The 24,392-nt window shown below is 39.8% G+C and overlaps 1 protein-coding gene across 5 annotated transcripts in view; it reads left to right on the top strand.

The window, feature by feature from the left end:
* The window catches only part of LOC127429468 (unconventional myosin-XVIIIa-like), a 157,016-nt gene that overhangs the window by 78,364 nt on the left and 54,260 nt on the right, over positions 1-24,392 (top strand). For all 5 annotated transcript variants that reach the window (XM_051678466.1, XM_051678470.1, XM_051678469.1 and 2 more), the window contains 12 exons: positions 3,071-3,244; positions 3,331-3,421; positions 3,626-3,818; positions 4,291-4,377; positions 7,382-7,523; positions 7,620-7,779; positions 10,249-10,435; positions 10,526-10,736; positions 11,225-11,334; positions 13,667-13,732; positions 18,597-18,725; positions 23,057-23,200. In XM_051678466.1, the coding sequence (XP_051534426.1) occupies positions 3,071-3,244; positions 3,331-3,421; positions 3,626-3,818; positions 4,291-4,377; positions 7,382-7,523; positions 7,620-7,779; positions 10,249-10,435; positions 10,526-10,736; positions 11,225-11,334; positions 13,667-13,732; positions 18,597-18,725; positions 23,057-23,200 (1,694 nt within the window). The remainder of the gene's footprint in view (positions 1-3,070; positions 3,245-3,330; positions 3,422-3,625; positions 3,819-4,290; positions 4,378-7,381; positions 7,524-7,619; positions 7,780-10,248; positions 10,436-10,525; positions 10,737-11,224; positions 11,335-13,666; positions 13,733-18,596; positions 18,726-23,056; positions 23,201-24,392) is intronic.

The following is a 24,392-nucleotide window of genomic DNA, read 5'->3' as shown; positions in this document are numbered from 1 at the left end:
GTAGCATAAGATCTAAAAGATTCAGCGGCAAAGCTGTCTGGCCCCGGAGCCTTGTCTGTTTTGCTTTGTCAGTTTAGGAAGTTCTATTGGTTCCACAGAGTTTCTAATATCTTCATCAGTAGACGAAGACTTGGAACTATAGAGATCAAAATAAAATTCTTTAAGAGCATTATTAATATCAATGGCCGAGGTAAATATTTCACCGCCAGCAGATTTCACTGAGGGAATGGTAGAAAAAGACTCTCTCTGATTTATATATCTAGCCAAAAGCTTCCCTGCTTTTTCCCCCAACTCAAAGACTGTCTTGCCCCGAATAGCCAAAACTTCACCTTCCGCGACAAAACAGTATTATATCTGTATTTCAATCGGGTCAATTAGACGACATTCGGTGCTTCAGCCCTGCCTCGGGACTTTTAATATTCCCTTCCAATTCCACGAGTTCTTGTGCTTTGGATTTTTTGGTGAATGTGGCATACTGTATGATCCGGCCCCTAAGAACCACCTTAAGTGCCTCCCAAGCCACGCCTACAGAGGATACTGAGGACCAGTTGGTCACCATATAGACATTAATTTCAGCCTTTAGCATTTGTTGGAATTCAGGATTTTGCAAAAGGGATACATTAAAGTGCCAACTATATGATTTCTTTTCCTCCGTATGTGCCTCTAAACACACCAGGGCGTGATCTGAGACTAAAATGTTTCTAATTGAGCAATCAATAACAGATGAAATGAGGGACTTATATATATATGTATATAAAATATCTATTCTTATGGACTGAAGAAAAAAATGTATAGTCCCTACCAGATGAGTTCAAAAGTCTTCACAGGGGGCTTGCACACTTTTGCTTCACTATGATCAATGACTGAGTCCATCAAAAGATTCAAATCTCCTGCCAATATTATATCATGAGGGGTGCCAGCGGCTTGCAACATCTATAAAAAAGCCCTGATCATCAACGTTAGGTGCATATATATTCGCCAAAATAAGACTTTGTCCATGAATTTCTGCTAAGACAATAATGACTCTTCCTAATTTATCTTTACTCTGTTGTAGATAAAATTTAAGAAAAACCCATGCGCGTTAACCCCGCCACGACAGCGCCAACAGGTATCCATCCCTCCAAACTCAAACAGTCCACGCATGCCTACGAGAATCTCCATGACAACTTTGCCGTCGGATTGCTTAAGTCCGGTGATTCTGTACAAATTTTGTGAGACAGACTTACACAGCAAAAGATAATCTGTAAAACAAACTCCTTCTGACAGTCAAACAAATGTTCAGTGAGCCGGTCCATTCGGCTGCAACATGAGTACAAGCAAATTACTTACTCCAATGTCTTTGCAAGAAATACTCCACAAAATAAACTCCAGCCGATAGGTAGAACCAGCACAAAAAGAGCCTGCAGATTCTTTAGACAGTCAAACGAATGTTCAGAGAGCCGGTCCACTCGGCCGCAACATGAGCACCACAACATGACCCACTCACTCCATTCACTTTATGAAGGACATCGCTTGCTGTGGGCATGTGAATGTTTTACGGCCATCCTTAGCATCTATTCTCAATTTGGCCAGGAATATAAGTGCAAAAGCGACCTTCCATTGATATAAAAGTTTCTTGCATTCCTTGAATCGATCACGTTTCTCTCTTGTCGAGTTCGCAAGTCTGGGAACAAGAAAATGCTGTGGTTCTTCCAAGAAAGCCTTCCTTTACTCCTCGCCTTACATAACACTACAGTCTTTATCAGATAATCTCAGAAATTTGGCCAGAATTGATCGGGACTGGTCTCCCTCAGCGGATCGCCGAGCCGGAACCCTGTGAGCTCGCTCGATTTCCAGCTTATGGCCTGTTATGTCGAGCAGACTTGGAAAGAGCCCCTCCAGGAATTCCACCATATTCTGTCCCTCTGCTCCCTCAGGGATTCCCACGTTATGGACATTATTACACCGGCTATGGTTTTCCATGTCCTCCAACTTCTCCCAGACATGCTCCAAATCCACCTTGGTTGCTAGCGGATTAGCAGATAATTCCCTCTCCGATAACTCCAGATAATCGATCCATTTCTCGACATCCCCCACTCTTGTAACCATCTCAGAGAACTTTGCCTCCATGGCAGTGATTGATCAATGTATAACAATAAGATCCTCCAAGTCAGCAACGACCTTCGTCAGCATTGCTGACATGTTCAACATCTTTCGCCGCATTTCCCACAACTCTCCGACTAAATCGACTCCCTGGTCCGTGGCCTTCACAGGGGTGTGAGCCTGAGCATGTAAATGTCTTTTAATGTCTCCAGAGCCTTAGGATTTTGAATTCTTTGACATATTGTCCTCCTACAACAGTTATGGAACAGAGTATATCGAATCTCACCGGTTTATTTAATTAAAAGGTATTAAAACTAGCAAAGTGCGCAGAGCTTGCCGTCCACATGTCTGATCCTCGCATGGCATCAGGTGACTCTCCCAATTATGGGTTCTGAATTCTGAATTTCAATGCTCTCAGCAACCAACAATTTACCATACAAAACACTGTGTGATCAGCATAAACTTATCTTTATTTCAAGTGAACCGGTATTTAATGTAGACTGGGTTGTATTCTCTATTACCTTGCGTAGATTTGTCCATGGTTTTTGTGAATGTGGGCTTGTCACTCAGCCTGTTTAAGTTGGCATCTGCTTAATTTGGCTAGCTTCTGCTAATTGACTGCTGATTTTGCATCAAAATACTATAAAGATTGAGTGGACTACAAACTTAAGCAAAAGATGTGGGAAGCATATTTTTCCTCGCTTTTTAAAAATTGGCTGTTTATTTTGCTATCCTAACTATGCTGTCTGCGACCCTATCATGACAATCCGGCAACCCACCAGTTGAGAACCACTGCTCTTGAACACCTTCCAGACTACATTTCAGTGATTGGTGAAAAATTACTCTTTGCTGAGATTTTAGAGAGGCGGAAATAACATTAGCAGTGGAATTGTGTAGGACTGCCCTCAGATTATGCCATTAGAGCTTCACAGCTATGAATACCATTTGTAATGTCATGGTGCTTATGCTGTCCCTGTGCATTTTACAGCAGGGCGAAAGCAATTTACACGTCACGAGTGGGCCCAGAAGGCAGCTTACCTCTTGGGATTCACCCTAGAAGAGCTCTCTTCTACTATCTTTAAACACCAGCCCAAAGGAACCTTGCAGAAGTCCACCTCATTCCGCCAGGGACCAGATGATTTTGGTACAGGAGACAACTCCGGTAAAGACTTTTCACAATGTAAGACCCCTAACACATTAAAGTGCTAGCATTGACAGTATTAAGATTTGTAATTGTTTTGCCTGCAGCTCCGAAGATCACAGCTCTGGAGTGTTTGGAGGCCATGGCTGCTGGGCTCTACTCTGAGGTCTTTACTCTGGTCATCTCACTTGTTAACCGGCAAGTCCTATTTCCTCCCATGGTCATTCACTTTTCATTAATGTACGAAGACATACAGTGTCCCCAAAAAGTGTTTGGACCCCTTTGGACTCTTAATTCATGTGTCTGCATCCCAGGTTTATTTGTGAAAAAGGCAAAAAGCAGTAGTGTTTGCAAAACCTAACCTACATTAAATTTGTCTATTGTTTTTATTTGCTGGTTCAGATCTCTGAAGTCGAGTCAGCATTCCCTGTGCTCTCTGCTCATTGTGGACACACCAGGATTCCAGAACCCAAAGTTAGCCAAGCGGGACCGTGGCGCCACCTTTGAGGAACTGTGCCACAACTACGCCCAAGAGAGGCTCCAAACACTTTTCCATGAACGCACCTTTGTACAGGAGCTGGAACGTTATAAAGAGGTGCACAACTACTAAACCAATGCAAAAATCTGTCCCATTACACCCATCAATGTGTCAAATTATTTCTCTTTAAATGATAGGCTTAATAATTGCAAATTGCTGAGTTAAATCAATGTTGATTTCATTACAACCTATGTGTAAAGTGTTTATTATGTGTTAATATGTTTGTCTAAGCTATCATAATCACATTTGCTTGCCTTTTTACCATAATCAACATTCATTCTATGTACATGGGACAATCATAGATTCCATTTAATCAGTACTTGAAATTATTATATAACCTAAATGGTTAGTTTTTCATGGTTAGTTTTTGAGCAATTTTGATTTTAAGCCTCGTACTTGGAAATATTTTGGTCACAGATCATAGAATATGAGAAAATCAGATTTTTAGCGTTAGACACTTCTCACAAATCATTAACATGAAATCAGATCAATATCGTAGCTGACTAATACCCCCTTTGTCCCTGTTTAGGAGAACATAGATCTTGCTTTAGATGACATAGAGTCCAGTACGTCACTGTCTGTAGCAGCTATAGACCAAGCCTCAACTCAAGCATTGGTAAGCAGCTCTTTCCTTTCCATCTCCCTCTCTTCCTACCCAGCTCCTCTTGCCTCCTTGCCAACTCCTCTTACCTCCTCAGATTTCTGTAGATCATCCCAGCCTGTCCCAAAAGGGACCTTGTCTGGTGAATGTGTGCTTTTCAGTTTCAGCAGTGACTTGAATCACTGATGTTTTCCCTTGTCTGCCAAAACATTGGGGAAAATTCATTGTTTGACTGCTTGAAAGTTCTAGTCAATGACTTTTGTGTCCTATAGTTTGTCATTTAAGTGAAAACTTGCCCTCAAAGTTTTAAAGTTTTTATCTGTTGCAAGTTTTTACATTGTCCTATCTTGCCAATTGTTGAAGAAGCAACATGCCAGGATTGTGGCTTTATGAGATATTAATGAGACAAGAGAGGCTTTTTCTTGTATGTGTGTGGGTGGATGTTGAGTGGAGAGTGCCTTCCTTCTTCCTCAGGCAGCATTCAGCATCTTTGTTAATGAAAGAGAAGAACTTTGGATGACATTGTCTCTTTTACATAATGTACAAGAATGGTCCTCTGTATTCACATCAGTAATATAATTATTGTGTATCAGAACCTGCATTCCCACTGGGCTTTGATTCTGGAAATTTTCTGGCATATTGCAGGAGAGCCTTTAGTGTGAATGCCACCCAGAGCCACAACGGTGAAAATATTTATCCCAGCATCAGACCCTGGAAACATTGCCGAGATCAATGCCGCAATGTGTCTGTGTGAACAAAGGCAGAGAAGGGTGTGTGTCATAGTAATCAACTTATCGTGCAACTATTTGACAGGGAGAGCTTACTAGTGAAAAAGAAATGGAAAGTTTGTATACAGACAAAGTCGCAAAAAAGGAGATGGCAATGGCTGCAACCTGGAGTGATACTGAGACCAGGGAGCTACTTGCCAACCGTGCAGGTGACAAAATTAACCACCAGCTTAGTGGTTTTGAAAACCCGGTTTTGACATGTACTTTAGAAATCACATCTGTCTTTAAAGGGATAGTTCACCCAAACATTTAAATTCTCTCATCATTTACTCACCCTCATGCCATCCCAGATGTGTATGACTTTCTTTCTTCTGTAAAACACAAATTATTATTTTTTGAAGAATATTTCAGCTATGTAGGTTCATACAATGCAAGTGAATGGGTGCCAAAAGTTTGATGCTCCAAAAAGCACATAAAGCCATCACAAAAGTCATCCATACGACTCCAGTGTTTTAATCCATATCTTCAGAAATGATATGATAGGTGTGGGTGAGAAACAGTTCAATATTTAAGTCCTTTTTTGCTAGAAATTCTTCTCCCTGCCCAGTAGGGGGTAATATGCACAAATAATGTGAATCACCAAAAACACAAGAATAATGTGAAAGTTAAAGTGGAGATTGACTGAGCAGTTAGAAGAATCTATAGTAAAAAGGACTTAAATATTAATCTGTTTCTCACCCACACCTATCATATCGTTTCTGAAGACTTTGATTTAACCACTGGAGTCTTATGGATTTCTTTAATGCTGACTTTAATGAAAAGTTTAGCATCCATTCACTTGCATTGTATGGACCTACAGAGCTGAGAAATTCTTCTAATAATCTTAATTTGTGTTCAGCAGAAAGTCATACACATCTGGGATGGAATAAGGGTGAGTAAATGATGAGAGAATTTTATTTTTGCGTGAACTATTCCTTTAAGGGACTGTCCAGGATTTGTGTGAATGCAAGCACGAAATACGGGAAAGCTTTGTCAGTGCGAATGAACAAAATCCTGCAATGCCGTTTCCAGATCAGCTTCACTAGGGAGTTTTGTGGGCACTCCCATTGGTCAGTGTTACCAATTACAGTTTTGCGACTTGTAGTAGAAATACAAACACAACTGCCTGCACAGTCTTATATTCTTTTCAAGTCTTTCTTGTGCTCTATCAGTTTGATAAAGTTTTGAAAGCAATTCACAAATTGTCAGATGAGCACTTTAAATATCAAGTAATTGAAAGTGCACATTAAAACAACCCTGAATAGTTAATTATCCTTTGGTGGAAACAATACTAAAGCAAACTGAATACAGTCTCATCAAAGTGAAAAGTAATATTCAGAGACAGATCTGTGAGTATATGCAGAAGCCGCCATAATTGCTGGAAGTTTTTTTTTATTTTTTTTTTTAACCTCACTGGCCTCTTAAACAGTTATTCAGCAGCCCCTGCAAAATATCAGTGTGGTAATTCAGAACGAGGGAGAAGCCATTACTGGTATTAATTGCTAAAGTAGACAGGCAGATTGTAAGGTGTAAAAATGCCTTCCTGACTACCCTGGAGCTCTTACTTAATGCAGGCCATTAATGAAGAACCCATGACTAATAGCTCATAATTTTTGCCCCTCTTTTCGTTTTCTCTGTCTTATTCTATAAAGGATAGTAATTGCTTTCAAGTAATGACTAATGTTGTCTTTGAGGTCATTATCGAAATATGAAATGAAAAGTAAACTAAACCATGTACAGCCTTGATCAATGTGCTATTCAAGTATGTTAGCGTGTGTTGTAGTGGCTTGTGTTGCATAGTTGATTTGTTTTGTAAAAGGGCATCTTGCAAAAAAAATTCTTTCATTGTGTATGGGTGAGTATTTATGTATTTTTGAAGTTTTCTTTACTCCATGGACTAAACATGGAAAGAATCATCTGTTTATCTTACACCTTGACACAAGATCATAATAAAAATTGGGGGCTCATCCAAGATTTGAATCTGGTACCTCCAGCTCTCCTGTTTATGTTGCACCCTGTCCCAAGATCAGAGTCGTTACATAAATTGGGGGCTCGTCTGGGATTTGAATCGGTGACCTTGCTCCCCTGTTTATTTTGCACCTTAAACCAAGATAATGGTCATAATATAAATTAGGGGCTCATCCGGGATTTGAACCTGTGACCTCTAGCTCCCCGGTTTGTTATGACTCCCGTTCTAGGGTTAGGCTATAACAGACTTTTCAAGAATGTGTGTTTATATCTGTGTGATTCAGGTACGGACACTAGCTAGGACAGATGAGGCAAGGGGGCTGCTGTGGCTGATGGAGGAGGAAGCTCTACAGCCTGGGGGCTCAGAGGAAACTCTGTTGGAGAGACTCTTCAGTTATTACAGCCCTGCGAATGGAGAAAGTAAAGGTCAGAACTCGCTACATCTCCTACACATACCCACCCACACACCACAACAAGTGCACATTTATGCTTGCAACCTTATGAGTTCAATGCATCCCTCAGGTCCCGCCCTGCTACTGAAGAGTGAGAAGGCACATCACTTCATGTTGGGTCACAGCCACGGCACTGACTGGGTGGAGTATGATGCTCGGGGCTGGCTGAGCCATGCCAAACAAAACCCCGCCTCCCAGAATGCGGCCATTCTACTGCAGGACTCCCAGAAGTAAGACTCTCATAATGAATTTTTCAGGGAAACACCGATCCGATACCTTGATTGGTATCTGTTCAGATACTGACTTTTTTGACCGGATCAGGTATTGGTCCGACAAGCCCGATCCAAATCCATTACTGTGTGTTAGTTGTAGTTGTTACCTTCAAGCTCCAAAATGGCATGAAGGAACCATAAAAGCACTATTAAAGTAGTTTAAATAACTATATTTTATTTAAATTCTCTTGAAGACGTCCGATAGCTTTGTGAATCTCAGAAGGCTACTTTTAATAAATAAATATATAGTTTGCATGTGCAGCGTGTTTCAGTAATTCAGCGGTGCTCTGTTGTTTCACACACACACATAGATAGCACGCATGGGCTGATGATACGCTACTGTTTTTAGCTCTCAGAGCGGCTTACAATATGTGAGTGCTCCACACAGAATACATCTCAGATGTAGATGCTTGATAGTTCGGTTCGCTTATAACTTGCATTGAGTTCGGAACCAGCGCAATTCACCAGATTTTGAATGACAAGCATATTAAACTACTGTGAACTAGCCCACAAACAGACACTCTGTTCACCTTCTTCCTGAAATGTTTTGTCAAAATAAAAGCCCCAGGGTTTTAAAGTTAAGAAATTATGAAATACAGTACTACTAATAAAATTTGAATGTTTATCATTATTATTTTTATTGTTATTATTTATAATAACTATAATAATAATTATTATTGTTATTTATTTATTTATTTAATTAATTTAAATTTTTTTTAATTACAATAATATTTAACTTAACTGGGTTCCAAAAAACATAACTGTGTGGTTGAAAAGTGGAATTATATCCTTTTACAACTGAAGTGAAAAAAGAGGTCTGAATCCATTTAGTCCAGACTCAATTTGAAAAAATGTATAAAGCAGGATTTTTCCTGGGTAAAAAATGTTCTTCGGTGGTTCATCGCGTTGCAGTTTTTTTCCTCATAATTGCATAATTGCAATTAATATTTAAGAGAAGTTGTTGCTTTTCATGTTTGTAATGAATATTATATATTTTTGATCATCTGAGCATCTAGAAACTTCTGAACTCTACAGAATTTTTTGTACTCCAAGGTGTGGTGGGAAATTAAACTAATTTAACACCTTATTTCTATAGCGCTAGTTATACTCTTCATGAGTAAACCATTTTACTGATTTGAGACTGTGATTCAATAGTAAATATGTTTGTTTTCTACTTCATAATAGATATTGTTTTTCTTTTTATCAGACTCTTTAAGAATTTAGGAATCCAAACCAGGCCAGTTTGTTTCCTTATATCAAACATCATTAGAACAGGAAATATATTACAATATTACACATGACTTTCTTCATAATTTATATTCTACATTGTAGCCTACTTGCCCTTGTGTTTACCATATTTAAGACCATGGATTGCTCCTCAGTTGTTAGTTAGGTAGTCTTTCTTAAAAAGAAAAACTGTTTATTTGTTATAAAAAAAAAAAAAAAAAAAAAAAAAAAAGCAAATAAACACATTTAAAAACTTAACTTTAATACAACTACCATAGTTGTAATTTAAAAATCTATTAAAGTTTACTCTGTGATAAATGTTAGTAAGGGTGTGTTGATGTGTAGATGTGAAACGTCTTTTAATTGATGCTGGTGCAGGTGTTTTCTCTTTCCCTCGTCAGTGCTGTTCAGAATGTCAGTGCTGTAGCCGTTTCAAAATGTTTAATTGCTCCATAGCACTTTAAAATAGAAAATTGTCATGTTGAATTCAAATGGGTCGCATGAGGTTTGTTATGTGCCATGATATCGAGGTAAGACCTGTTACCGGAGTTCGCATATCGACGTAAGCCAGGTTGATGCGCACGCACGTGCTCCAGTATACAGTAGTAGGATAGAGAAGAGCGCATCACTTGCGTGAGAGATTCTCGGTGGATCGTGCGACACGCAAGTGATACCAGTTTTCAATCACCCCGCGCACATCCGCGTACCACATGAGAAGCATTTTTAGCGTTTATTTATCTTGCTTTGGGCACTTTGTCATAAAATTTACTTTGGCGGCCAGAAATTTTTTTTTTTTTTTCTGTTTTATAATTAAATATTGTGTAGTTAGAGGTTTGTGTTTCTTTACATATAAAAGAATAACTAATTCTACACAATGAGGTATAGATGTAATAAACTGATTAAGAAAAAACAACAACACTGGATCCAGATTGGGGCTTCACTTCACCAGCCCTGCGGTGTGGCAATTTTTTAACGACACTAATATTTCATGTTGTCTCTCAATTAATCTCAAGTCATTAAAGCTCCATGCTTAATTATTGTAAAGAATGAGCAAAATGCTCTTTAAAATTGTTTTAGATGGAGTATTGCATACTGCAGTACATGACAACTTTCCAAAAGTATTTCATGTCAACCCATATATCCCATGTATTTCATATATCCTATACATGTACTCATAGATCCTGGTCATTCTCTCTAAAGGAAGAATATCAGTGGCTTGTTTATGGGGCGTTCAGGAGGGGCCACAGTTTTGTCAGGCTCTATTGCTGGGCTTGAGGGCGGGTCGCAGCTGGCTCTACGCAGAGCCACAAGCATGAGGAAGACCTTCACCACTGGCATGGCTGCTGTTAAAAAAAAGTCTCTCTGCATCCAGATTAAACTGCAAGTGGTCAGTACAAGGCCTTATACTGGAAAATCTTAGCTGTCATAATGCAAACAACACCATCTTTTGTGAACTTGTTTTGTTGTTGTCTTGTAGGATGCACTGATTGACACAGTGAGGCGGTCCAGGGTGCACTTTGTGCATTGCCTGGTGCCTAAGGCAGAGGCTCTGACTGGGGATGTGAAGGTGAAGACAGAGACCCACGGAGAGAGCTGTGACACAGGCCTCATGCAGCTGGATGTGTGTTTGCTCCGAGCACAGCTCCGTGGCTCCAAACTGCTCGACACTCTTCGAATCTACCGGCAAGGTAAGAAACATGGAAAAAAGCAAGCTTGAAGACAGTGAAAGACCTCTCTATCAATTTTTGACCTTTGTTTGAGGGGAATATATAAAAATCTGTGAAGAGAGGACAGATTTGAAAGTTCACCTTTTCCATACAGGTTTAATTTTTCAGAATATCCTGTTTTTCTCCCAGGGTTTGTTGACCTTTTGAGGTTTTGTTGGGCTTATTTGCCAAAAACAGCCCTAGTGCGTTTGATATCATTGTCTTAGAGACGTCCATGGGCTTATTTTGTTGAGTGATCTTTTGGAAAACATTTCAACAAAATGCCTCTCGAAAATACGGCACATTTCAGCCCAAAGCCCTGACTCAACAAAATGTTCTTAAGATAAGTGACTGACCAATGCCCTCGTCATTGTGATCTGAACCTGTACTCTGTAGCTTCCTAGAAACTCTCAGTCAAACACGTCCTTCTCTTGTAAAGCTCACATCATTTTGCTCTCCCCTTTCTCAAGGTTATCCTGATCATTTGGTCTTTTCTGAGTTCCGTCGTCGCTTTGACGTACTGACCCCCCACCTGACGAAGAAACATGGGCGGAACTACTTTGTAACTGATGAGAGAAGGGTGAGTGTCCTGTTATGTGTATGTTTGTGAGTGTGTTGTTTCTCTGGGAACTCCGCTTTGCTCCTCCTTCATGAGCTGTTCTTCCATGTAAATGATTATGACCGAGCTGTGGGTAGAGAGCTGTGTTGTTGATTAATTGGCTGTTCTACACATCTTTTAGCTCTTAATTGCAGCACTGTTCTGGTGACAGGGCAATAAAGGCTTTAATCATGGCTCAGAGCAGCATCCTGTCCTATCAATGACCCCACTTCTGTTATTGACTCTACAAAGACTATTTAATTATGGTGAAGACCCCAAATATCTTAAAGTGATCTTACTGTGTATCTAAATGTATATGTGTGTCTATATGTACATATATGACAGTATATACAGTACCAGTCAAAAGTTTAGACACACCTGACTGTATGTTTCTCATTAAACTAAAAACATTTTGATTTAAAGAGTCATGCTTATAGAAATAGATCATCCAAAAAGGATAATTGTCTAATTATTTACTCTCATGCCTTCTCAAACACGTATGACTATTTTATCTTCTGCGGAACATAAACCAAGATATTTTGATGGAGATACTTGGAAGGTGTCACTGTCAGATGATTGTGTCATGTGGTCCTATCATGTGACAGTGTCACATGACACAAATTAGTCACATTATTTAAGGACTCTCAGTGTTTTTTTCCCCCCACGCCCTGATGAAGGCTTTCTAGCCGCAATGCGTCAGCTAGATTATACTTAAGTCTGAGTGCCTTAGATATATCCTTTTTTCACGAGATAGATTATCCCTTTTCCAAAGAGCACCAGCAGATATGGATTTTATACCCAAGGAGCACTCGTTGCATTTTTGTTTCTATATATGTTTTCAAGGATGTTTGGAAATATGAGGTGTTTTTGTCCATACAATGCAAGTCAATGGGGTCCAACACTTTTAAGCTCCAAAGAAGACATAAAGGCAGCATAAAGGTGATCCATACGACTCAAGTGGTTTTATCCACTTTTTTCTGTAATGATACGGTTTATTTTGGGTGAGAAACAGACCAACATGTAACTCCTTTTGCCCTACAAATTTTGACATTTGCTGTCTCCTTGGCGATCATGATTTGAAGCTCGATTAAACTTCCTTGCGCTTGACTCATGCGCAGAGTATGTGCACATGCATCAAGTACGAGGAAGTGCCCAGAATATATGGGAAATCCTTCAATACTGTTTAAAAAAGTATCCAAAGTGGAAATTTCTTGCAATTGGTTGAGCGAATGCCCAAAGTTTGTGTAACATGGTTAAGGTTGGGAAAGGAGGAGGCAGGAACCTGCTGAACAGTCAAAGTAATATTTAATAAGAACTTAAACAAAAAGACACACAGAACACAAACGCACACATGGCAGCTGCATGTGGCTCTCTCTCTCCCGAACTGCCACGTTCCACTGCATTTATCCCTCTCCTCGGCTGATTAGCCCAACTGGGGGCCTGGCGTGCGTAGTCACGGCCCAGCCCCGCACTCCTCCTCGTCACAGTGTGCAAAGCTGTAATTAAAGGGTGGCTACTGCAAAGAATCTTAAATATAAAATAGTTTTAATTTGATTAAACGTTTTTTTGTCACTACAATTTGTAATTCCTATACCTACATTTGTGTCATTTCATAGTTTTGATGACTTTACTATTATCATAAAATGTGGAAAATGATGATAAAGAATGAGTTGGTGTGTCCAAACTTTTGATAGTCACTATCTATTTAGGCTACAGGTAATCGTTTTATAGTATTCAGAAAGAGATACCACAAGCTGAAAGAAATGTATCTAAGGAAACCCTTCTTTGTTTACATGTTGCTTTAGCTGTGCTTTTCCAAGGATTCACTTTGGTAACCAAACATCAGCAGATTCCCCCTTAGACCTGTGATCTATCTGCCACTGCTCAGTCTGAGATGTGGCCTTTTGTTTGTCTCTCTCCACTGAACCTGTTCACCAGCCGGCCCCAGTGCCCCTACAGAGAGCTCTCAGTACCTCCCTGTGCTTTTAGCTCAAACTCTAGCCATTAGTCATCAGTCCACTGAGATTCTTTAGTCCCCTGCCATGTTGTTATTTACCTGCCATCCTGTCAGGAAGAAAGCACAGTTAGGTGAATGGAGAAGAGAGGTCAGACATTAAGACATTGTTTGTGACCCAGTTTTCCCAAAGGGGGGGGGGGGGGCTTTTGGAGAGAAAGAGAGGGCCATGTCAGCACTCTGCCCTCATGGAGTCCTTCTAGGGTATTTCTTTGTGCACTGAGGTGGATAGCATACTAGGTCTTAATGTCTGTCTTATGGGTTTGTGTGTGTGTGTTGTGTCTGGCTTTTTGTTTTTAGGCTGTCGAAGAGCTTCTGGAGTCTCTTGAGCTGGAAAAAAACAGCTATCACATGGGCCTGAGCAGAGTAAGTAAAACCTCACGTTATACAATGTTCTTTTTTAAAGGGAAAGTGTGTAATTTCTTCATTGTTAAAGTACTTTAGTCTATTATCACAGCTTAATATGCAGAGACAATTGGTAGGTTGATTTCCCCAAAAGCACTGTGTTAAATACTGTGGCTCAGTGGTGCTATAACAACATTAGTCTTCTTAAGCATCCCAACACGGCAACATTAGCTCAACCAGTGGTTTGAGTTTGGGACGGAATTAACTTTTTGTCAAACCAATGGAAAACAGGGTGAATGTTTATTATTTTTGCAATTCTATTTGGTGTCGATAGAGGCAGGTAAATTACACACTTCACCTTTAAACCATAAAACCTGAAAATGATAATGTAGCTAGTGATACTTGACCTGGAAAATGCTCATTACTTGCTTAGATGAGTCATCCACAAGGTTTAATCTGATTATTTTTTGATGAATCTGCCATCAAATATTTCATCATTCTTAAGTCATCTAAAAGAACGAATTCACAAATGTTCAGTCCTTCTATGTTATGGATCAGTGCATTGATTCAGTTTGTGGCATACAGATTCAGCCTGAATCATGAGGATCAGTTCCAAACAGATGGCATGATTTCCATTTAGATTGCCAAAACTTTCACTTCTTCTACACCTCTCAGACACAGACAGACTTTAATCTGCTCTGCCGCTGTGCTCACATCTGGACGAAAGTGTGGCAGGGTAGGCTTTGGCCAAAAGGACTCATCTCCTCCTCTCCCGTCGTGAAAAGCTCTCTGCTCTGGACCGACGCTTTACCCAGAATGCTAAACTGCAGATGGGACATGGCTGGCAGGCCTCATTGGCAGGCTTGTCGGAGTAAGAAAGACAATTATTCTGCGTTTTCTTCTCAGAACAAGCGAGCATGACTTTGAGCCAGGCTGGAAGGCTGCGCCATTGCACTCTGGGTCTCCCCCACACTTCAAATGATTAAAGCAGAATTCAAGCTCCTTCCTTTTGTGCATCTTCTGCAAAGGAAAGATTGATTCTGGCAGGCACCAGCTTTCTTTGTTTGGTGTGCTCTGGCTTGGCACACGCCAATAAGTCACTACAAACACCAATCAGCACAGAGAGATATTGTGCTTTCAGACGAAGCCTGCAGGGAGAGCCAAAATAATGACATTCTGATAAATAGCTGATTACATGAATGGCAATGGGGAAGACCGCTTCCAGGAAATACACAAATGATTAGCTGACGGCCATAATTTTGAAATACCAGTGTACTATGGAGATTCAGGAAGGGATAAGTGTAAAAAAATGGTGATAAATCAGTTTAATGTAGAAAATAGAATAGCTGTGTAACACACCAATGGTTGGTTGGATGTACAGTTTCCCCAGAAATATTTGAACACTTAAGCCACTCTTAATATGTATTCAATGTCTCTGGCATTATAAAACAAAATATTAAACCAAGTGGCATTTATTTGAAATAAATATAGCAAAAACACACTTTCAAGCAAAACATTTTAGATTTCAAATTCAAAAATAAGACAATGTATTTGAACACATTCTGGTTGTCAAATTTAGTGGAACATGTCCATAGATAATGTGATGAACTACACCCGTGGTTTCTCTGCTAGGATACCTGTGTGAACTTGTGGAGAACTGAATTACATCCCATAATTATCATCTTGGGAACAGTTAGTTCTGGACAAAAACCCTAATTTGTTTGCAAATGCCACTTGCTTTGATATTTTGTATCGAATGCAATAACGTTCAGATATTAAGTGTCCAAAAAAGTCTAAATACATTATTAGGCTACTGTAGACGTGAAGGAGATCCAACAAAACTTGAACTGCCTCCACTCCTTACTGAAAACTGTCATTGTACAGTTGCCACCTTAGTACAATTCATCCATCTAAATCACAGACTCTCCCACAGACTTGCACACAAGCTCCTCTATTTGCTCCTCTCCATTACTATTTGTTGCCCCTTTCCTTTGTGAGGATTGTCATTCTCTTAGTCTCTATGACCAAGGCTGCCTTTTGACCCTCATGAATGGATCTTTCCACTCAGCTGACCGTGCTGACCGCTGGTGCTCTTGTGAGGAAAATATTGGCCAATCACAGGCCCCAATGCAGCACCCCCATGGCCTGCTGGGTGAATGTCATGGGGCGATGTGGCTAATAAGCACATGCCCTCAGTGGTCACATGCAGCAGAGACATTGCTGAATGATATTATCATGGGCACTTCAATGTTCTAATAGATCTGTTCAGTTTGAAGTCCTAAAACCTGGAAGAGAATTAGCCTTTTTGAGTCATTGGTTCCCTCTGGAATAACCAATAGATTTTTAGTCAAATTCTTTTTTGTTTTGAGTTAAATAAGGTCTGTAATTAACATATTACACACAATTAACAAATTACACACAGTAATACCTTTTAAGGTGCATTTTGTAGCTAAATGTTTTTGTTTTTTTATTATTATTATTATTATTATTTTGTTGCTAAAGAAGGACTACAATTACCACAAGGATGCGAGTTTACGCTCTTTTCTAGTCTTGAAGTAGCAACATGCTACAGTGTGTGCTTTTAAAAGGTATCAAAATTCATGTTTGACTGTGGTAATTTAAGTTGTAGAACAAAATATGAAGGTGTTTTCAAGAAATGTTAACCTCAGACTTTATTTTTCTCATAAAACCCATAAAAACTTCCTAAGGGAACCTGACGGAAATTGACGTCATAACTGAGTGGCTTTATAGTGCTCTCTTTATATGATATACTGTAATTCTCTAAAATAGTGTTTTATACATCCTCTGTAATGGCATGAATAATATACTGTAAGTGTTGATTTTACATTCAATTCAAGAGAACCAGGGATAGATTTATCGTTCAAGTGATGGTAGATCTTTTTTGCAGCACATCTCCACTGACATTGAGAAACGAAACTCAATTTTCCCTTGCTACTCTCCTGAGGTGGAGAGGTCCCACTCTGATATTACACCTGCCTAAAAGCAGACAAGTGTGTGTGTGTGTGTGTGTGTGTGTGTGTGTGTGTAGGTGTGTGCACGTATGTCTGTATTAGTTGCCCAGGTAGCTCATCCCTGATGTTCTAATTTGTGGAGATTGCAAAAGGTTGTGTGAAGCAAATGTATTGTCTTTATTTTTTTGCTGTACCATAGGGTTCACAGCCCAATGCCATTTGGTCTGAATGCTGTCAAACTTAACATGAATATGGAATCATTTCATAACACTCCATTTTCCTGTATGATCTGTTGCTCGGAGCTCAGAGAGATTGCCTCCTGTAATAACAATAACCGAGACTCTACACCACTAAAAGGCTCTGGCTGCCTTTGATGTGAAAAGGATATTATGCTGCAGAACAGCTCCTGATAAAGCCTCAATCAAGAGGCATTTGTTGCCATTCCCTCTGATGAGTAGTAATTGCAGCAGTGGACTCTTAGCCTCCCATCTCTCTCTCTTTCTCTATTTATATACAGTGCCATTCAAAAGTCTGAGTCCTGATTGAAATTCTTGGATTTAAAAATGAATTTAAACCTGAAAGCAAGTTTTTAAATTTAGAAAAATGCTAAACAAAGAATGATTATGATATAAAATGAATAAATATTTAAGATTCTGCATTATTTCTCATTAATCAAATAATTAATTTTGTTACATTAACCATGTTAACTCCTTGATGATATTCTCAGATCATGCTGGGATAACGTGAAGGTTTTGGACAAACTTGTGAAATCCATGACAGCCTGAGTGCATGCTGTCATCAAAGCAAAAGGGCAACCTACTTTTATATATCTGATATATATTCTTCTGTTCAACTTTTCAATCAAATGTTTATGCTGATAATATACAGTAATTTGTAACAGACAAAACTGTATTAAATAGGAAAATGCTAAATAAATGCTTTTTTTTTTTTTTTTTTTTTTTTTTTATACTAGTGAACTCAAACTTTTAAACCCCACTGTATGTCCCAAACCATTTTTTCAATGCAGCACTTCCCCCTAGTGCAGACTTTTAGGTATACCACGGATCCAGGGCGGTTTTAATTAGAATTATGTTCAGCTAGACGCTGACTGAAGTTTTGCCTGCAAGGCTTTTTTGTGGGAAAGTGAATGTATGACTATGGCAGAAATATTACATAAATGGTAAAGTAATCAGTGTATTTTTTTATATTGTCCATATTAGACCAGATTGGACTTTTTATTGGTTGATGAGGATATATAGAGAGCAGAAATACTCAAACCAGCCTGTCTGGCACCAAAAATCATGCCACAGCCTATGTCTCTGAGATCACATTTGTTCCTCATTCTGATGTTTGATGTGAACATTAACTGAAGCTCCTGACCCGTATCTGCATGATTTTATACAGTGCACTGCTGCCACACGATTGGATGATTAGATAATCACATGAATAAGTAGGTGTTCAGGTGTACCTAATAAAGTGGTCACTGAGTGTAACTATACTATATGTATACATAATATAATTTAATGAAGAGACCTACACAAAATTGCTTAAATTAAACACTTATTTTACCCAACATTTACTCAAAATTCACTAAAAACTGAAAATAATTATTGTCTGTTGGTAGATTTTTAAACTGAGACAAGGAGAAACTTGCACATCTGTTCTCGATGCTGATAATCTCAAATTCACAAAAAAATGACATAATCTACCTGGACGATATATTGGTCCATCACTAGTCTAGATTTTCTGAAGCTTCACAGTCCCAAACACAAGTCAGTTGCATAATACTTCTAATGTTCAGCCATGCTGGTCGCAAAGACATTAGCACACCAAACATTGTGAATTCAGTCAAATGTTCATTGAGAGACAGTTTGTTGTATTTCAAGTATCTCACAGCATTGGTCTGTGTGCAGGTGTTCTTCAGGGCAGGTGTGCTGGCTAAGCTGGAGGAGCAGAGAGACATCCAGACAAGACGCAACATCACCCTGTTTCAGGCTGCGTGCAGGGGCAACCTGGCTCGACAGGCCTTTAAGAAGAGGAAGGTAAGTCATCCTTACCTAATAAAAGACAATTCATATGTACAAATAACACTGTTTTGTATGGGAAAAAAAGATGGGAAGATGGGAAAAGATATTATTTTGCAATTCTGATAGGTGCCACTAGTGGTGCAGAAATTACACACTGCAGCTTTAAGTAAATCAGGAAGTGTCACCAGATTTTGTCAGAAACATCCCGTGAGATGAAATGATTACACTTTATACTGTATCCAAACAAACAATTTTAAAATGAACATAAAATAAAATAAAAAAAGATGGAAATTTAACATTTTGGTCCCCAAAAGTGGAAGTGCTTTGTGTTTGAGTTGCAGTCCTTTTCTCAAGAGTGAGATCTCTCCACACTGAGTGCATGTCCATTTGTCGTGAAGTTTGTCTCAGAGTCCATCAGACTTTCATTGGTGTCATGAGTAAATCCCCCTGGCTTTGGCCTTCAGTCAGCGCATCTCTTGGGGAAAAGTCGCCTACCCTACTGCCCTCCATCACATGCCTATCGATTCTCCCGCCACTGCGTGCCCTGCTCTCTCGCCTGCCCCCACTCTCTGTCCATTAATTTATGTTTTGCCATTCACTGTCTCTCCTCTGGATTTAAGCCCTTCTATTTTTTATGGCTCATTGTTCTGCACCTCTGTCTGTTTTGTTCTTTTTTATTCTGTTCTGTATGTCGTTCTTACTCCTTTCAACAGAGCCCACTTTTTCTTTTCCCTGACTAACAAATTAAATCTTCAATAAAGAGTTTTAAACCATGAACCAAACCAACCAGCCTCAAGAGGATTCCCAACAAATTTAGATTTGAAGTTTGGGGGGAGGGGTGGACAAAGGAACAAGACTACCTCCTTACATTTCTTTTTTGAGCGAATTAACGAAATCGGATGACGAAATCGAATCAGAAAGTATCAAAACTATTGACTTATAATAATTGATTATTGGTATAAAAACAATATATTTTAAATATATTGAAAATAATCCAGTTTCAAATACATAAATTCAGATTTTCAGAGTGCAGAGCAATTAGATTACGTCAGTCTCAATGATTTATGGGACTGAGATTGGGTGATCGCTGCTGAGCTGTTTTGCAGCGATTTACATTTCCATGGTAACATCAACTTCTGATTGGCGGATCCCTCTTCTGGATTATGTGTAGAGTAGTTCTTCACCAGGAATTCTGCTATTAAACACGATTTTAAAAAAAAGAAAAACAAAGAAAAAATCTGTAAAGTTTTATTTGAATGAATGGGATTTTTACTTCCGGAACTCAACTGTTGTGCTCAATATCTGATTCTTTTTGCACCTCTCTCTCCCTCACTTTCATTTCTCCCTCTCTCTTTCCTTCCTTTTTGTTGACACTTTGTCACTCCTCTAAACTCATGCTGTCCTGAATGGCATTGGCTCAAGATGTGAGGGTTGATTCCACTGTTTCCTACGACTCTCTCCTGAAAAGAGTGGGCCCCTGTCTCACTATAGTTTGTCAAGGGAGAGAGGAGGAGGAGGTGGCTCTGACTGCAGACTGAGCTCCTTGCGCTGCAGTTGGCCCTTGGTGGTCAGCTGCCTTGGCATTACAGCTTCATCAACATCCACTTCTTTCAGAGTAGCACACAAACCGAGAGAGCTTTCATTGGTGAGACTTTGTTTACCGTTTACCACAGAGCTCCTGACATTAGTCAAGACTGTTTACTGGATGTTTTGATGTAAGTAGGAGAGGTTGTAGCTGTTTAACTGAGCTTTTTGCTCTTCTAATCTGTTGTTTGTATAATTTAGACATTAGTAGTGTTTTATTCTTTTTCCTCTTTTGTTTATTTGGATCCTTGTAAGGCTGGGGTCTTTTGTTACACCAATTTGTAGATCGCTGTAAATGTTTCTCAGAATGTTTTGTTTACTTACAGATTTGTTTGACTTTTCTGAGTAATCATTGGGACTGCATCTTGGTATTTACTGAAGGGTCCACTGGTATTTTTCGCTTTCTCTACAATTATTGTCCCCCCAAAGGGCCTTGTCTGGATGCCTTTAAATCAAAGCGACCTGTCCCCAAAGGAATTCAGTTCAGTAGAAAGGCTGAATCTTTTGTCAAGCACATGTCAGAAACCTGTACTCCTTACTAGATTGAAAGATCAGATTAGTGATTTGTAATGTCTTTGCTGTAAAATATCTACTCAGATGGCACATACCTCTCACAGTCCATTCACTGAGCTTCTAATGCATATCGCATGCAAAAATGCCATGCTCTTTCTCTATCTGGAAAGCTCAGATAATTTTCAATCCCCAACATTTTTCTTAGATATCAAAATCATGGCCAGTATTGTACAGTGAGAACCCAGCCTTAGTGGGTGGTTCATGGCCTGAATAAGCTGCAAAGTAGACCAAACGTTATGCTAATAATTAAAAGTCTAGCTACGCAAGACTACATGAACCCCTGGAACGAGTGACGACAACAGTCTTGGACAGAATCTCAGAGTCTCATATCCTCCTCCAGTTCTAAAAATGAGTGTAGGGGACGTTGAAAGATGTTAGTGTCCTTTGCCATTATTTCTTAATTAGTGAAGATGTAAGATATAATTAGGACATATTTACCAATGTCGAGACAAGTTGAGTCATTATGGTAGCTCCAGGAGAGAGAGACATATGGGACTTGGCTTCCTCTCTCAAACCACAGTTGCTACAATGCAAAATAAATTTGCTTGTTTCTCTCTCAGATCGATAACTGGGGGGATTGCAACACCTTGAAATCTGTTCCTGTTTTGGACTATCTAAGAAGAGTATTTTCAAAGCTCTTAGTCCCCCTAGAGCTCTCTTTTTTTTTTTTTTTTTTTTTTTCTTTCTCTCTGTGGGGAGCAGCTGAACAGAGAACAACCATGTTTGGTCTTTTGAAGCCTAGCGGCATGCTCCTCCCCAAGTTTCTTTGACATTCAACGGAAACGGCACTAGAGGGAGCTGGGAATTTCGCTGAATGCCAATCGCGTGTCTAATTAACTCATTTCCTAAAGACACAATCTTTTGCGCCAAGTCTGAGCAGGTGCCCCACAAACGTGTGTGTTTGTATGTGCTCCATTGTCCTTGTCTGTAAGCCGTGTAATAATTGTGTTACTTGCAGCTGATCCGTATTCAAATTTTTGCTACATACTTCAGTGGATATGAGACACCTGTTGTAGAGGTTGTGGCTGACCTTGTTTAGCAGCACCTTGGAGTCGCATCCATTCATCGTAACACTTAGATCCTCCTGCCAGGCTCCAGGGCTTACAGGCCCCATTTCCTCCAGACGGCAGTTTTAATTAGGAAGCTCTTCCTTATTTTGTCCTCCTTTACAAGCTGTTTAGATGGCTGTTTGGCATTTGTTTTGGTCAAATCGTGGCAAATGAGCGGCAGTGCATGTGTCAGGCCTCTGTTCTGTGTAGCGTTAAAGCTCTTTCGGTGTGACAAATGTGACATCACCCTAACCCAAAACATACAGACTCTGCCCCGTTAATGTGCTGAATTGGGCCTGTCTAATTGGATTTCCAGATAATCCTCTATTATTTGAAATGTCCCTGTTCCTGCAGCATGTAAATCTTTATGCAGGCTTTAAATCAGCTGCCAAGTAGCATTGAAGTTTAATTGAATTACTCACATGGGGCTTGGGGCTTTTACTTCTAGCTGCATTTTCTAGACTGTTGGTACAACTCCAGGAGCTCTCCTCTTTTGAAAAATTGCAGTAGCTACAAAATCTACACTAAATCAAATGTAACAACTGTGGTTTTTACGGTTGTCTTGTTTCATCTGTTTTTTTTGGGGGGTCATGCATCAAAATTATTGGTTGAGCTTTTTGGCACAAAAAAAACCCCCCCAAAAAAACACAACACATTTGGCTGGACAATCAGAAACTTTGAAGCTGTTTTGCTCAGTTTTAGTGTTACTAGTTTTGTCTGTGTAGGGCAGTATATCTATGGGTGAATATGTTAGCAATGTTAACTTTCGTTTGATGATGGGGTAGAGGCTCCCGCTCTTGGGCTTATAGTGGAAGGCACTGTAGATCTTCCATTGGAGCTGAAAAGGACCCATTCAGAGCTAGTTACCCCACAGGAAGCTCTTTGACCGAGGGGGCCCATGGCCTCCAAACAGGCCTGTTATTGTCCATACATGCTCTGCCTGGGTTGAGCTACTGTACTCCACTGCTGCTAAACTTACAGGCATTACAGATTGTCTCAACAGCCCACTGCCATTTAAGCTTTTCCACACTTGCACAGAGATAGGAAGTATGCAAGGTCTGAAACAGAAACACACATTCTTCTAGAATGTTATACATTTGCAGACCCTGCATCATATACTGTATGTCTCTTGCCTTTTAGATCCAGGACCTGGCCATTCGCTGTATTCAGAAGAACATCAAGAAAAACCGCGGTGTGAAGGGCTGGCCGTGGTGGAAGCTCTTTACCACCGTACGACCTCTCATCGAGGTGCAGCTAACGGAGGAGCAGATCCGAGGAAAAGACGTAAGTAATGGTCTGCCAATATGGTTTTTCAATGCCATATACGGAAAACAATATCTAGAGACCAGGATGGCCAAGCATTATAATGCTTGTATTTTTAATGCAATTGACTTATACAATATATACTCAAAATTCACAAAAAAATTAAATTATGAAATATTGACAAGTACAGTAGGGGCACCTAATTGGGGCAACTAGCACTTCTGTTAATAGCCCCAGTAGACATGATTATCATATCAGCTGCTGATTGCTGATAATCTCAAAATGGCCAAATATCGGCCGACTAACCGGTTTGGTCGGTATATCGGCCTATTTCTAAACTTTATTGGCATGAACTTGTTTATCAGCCCAGTGAGCATGGTAATTCTATAACAGCCAATGCTGATAATCTCAATGGTCAAATATCATCTGATTAATTGGTTTGGCCAAGATATCAGTCTATTTATACACTTTATTGGCATGAACCTCTATTTACTAGCCCTGTAAACATCGGGTAATAGCTGATGCCTAGAATCTCAAAATGCCAAATATTGGCAGATTGATCTGTCTGGCCGATATATAAGTCTATCGCTAGACAGAAGCACACATCATCTCTCTTAATCCATACCTTAATCCATCTCTCTCTCTTTCTCTCTCTCCCTCTCTGACATTGCCCGTCCTCACTAACCACTTCAAATGCTTTCAGTTGGCATGTCATGTACAGGTTTTGCCTTTTTACAGTAGTATAGCTGAATTTAAAGCCCATGTGTGTGGCTTTTAATGCCCTCTCTTGGTCTTTGCTCAGCTGCAGCTCTCAGTGACACCCAAAGCACTCAGTGCCCGTCTCTTTGATTACTGTCTCTGCGGCTTTGACTCAATCTGAGTGTTTGTAGAGAGTTGTGTTTGTGTGTATTTGTGTGTGCAGAGAGTGGCAGGGCTGTGTGTATGCATATATGACTTATGTAGCTGTTTGGTTCAAAAGCAACTCTGCTCCTTGAGGGGAGTACATTAGCATGTCACAGAGTGTGTGTATGTGTACGCATACACGTGCATACCGTATGTTTCGTCCGCTGGGCCACATCCCCGCTGAGTGCTAAGTAGCCATGCAGTCAGGCGTGCTCCGGAGAGAGACAGACGGGTGCTGACACTGCCTCCAAACAGCCTGCTTTAAAAAAAACAAACACTAAGTCACTATCTCCTCTGCACAAACAGCCTG

The sequence above is a fragment of the Myxocyprinus asiaticus genome, chromosome 39 (genome assembly GCF_019703515.2).
Source record: "Myxocyprinus asiaticus isolate MX2 ecotype Aquarium Trade chromosome 39, UBuf_Myxa_2, whole genome shotgun sequence".
NCBI lineage: Eukaryota > Metazoa > Chordata > Actinopteri > Cypriniformes > Catostomidae > Myxocyprinus > Myxocyprinus asiaticus.
Note: the sequence above shows the minus strand (reverse complement) of the source record. Positions and strands in the feature narration are given on the sequence as shown.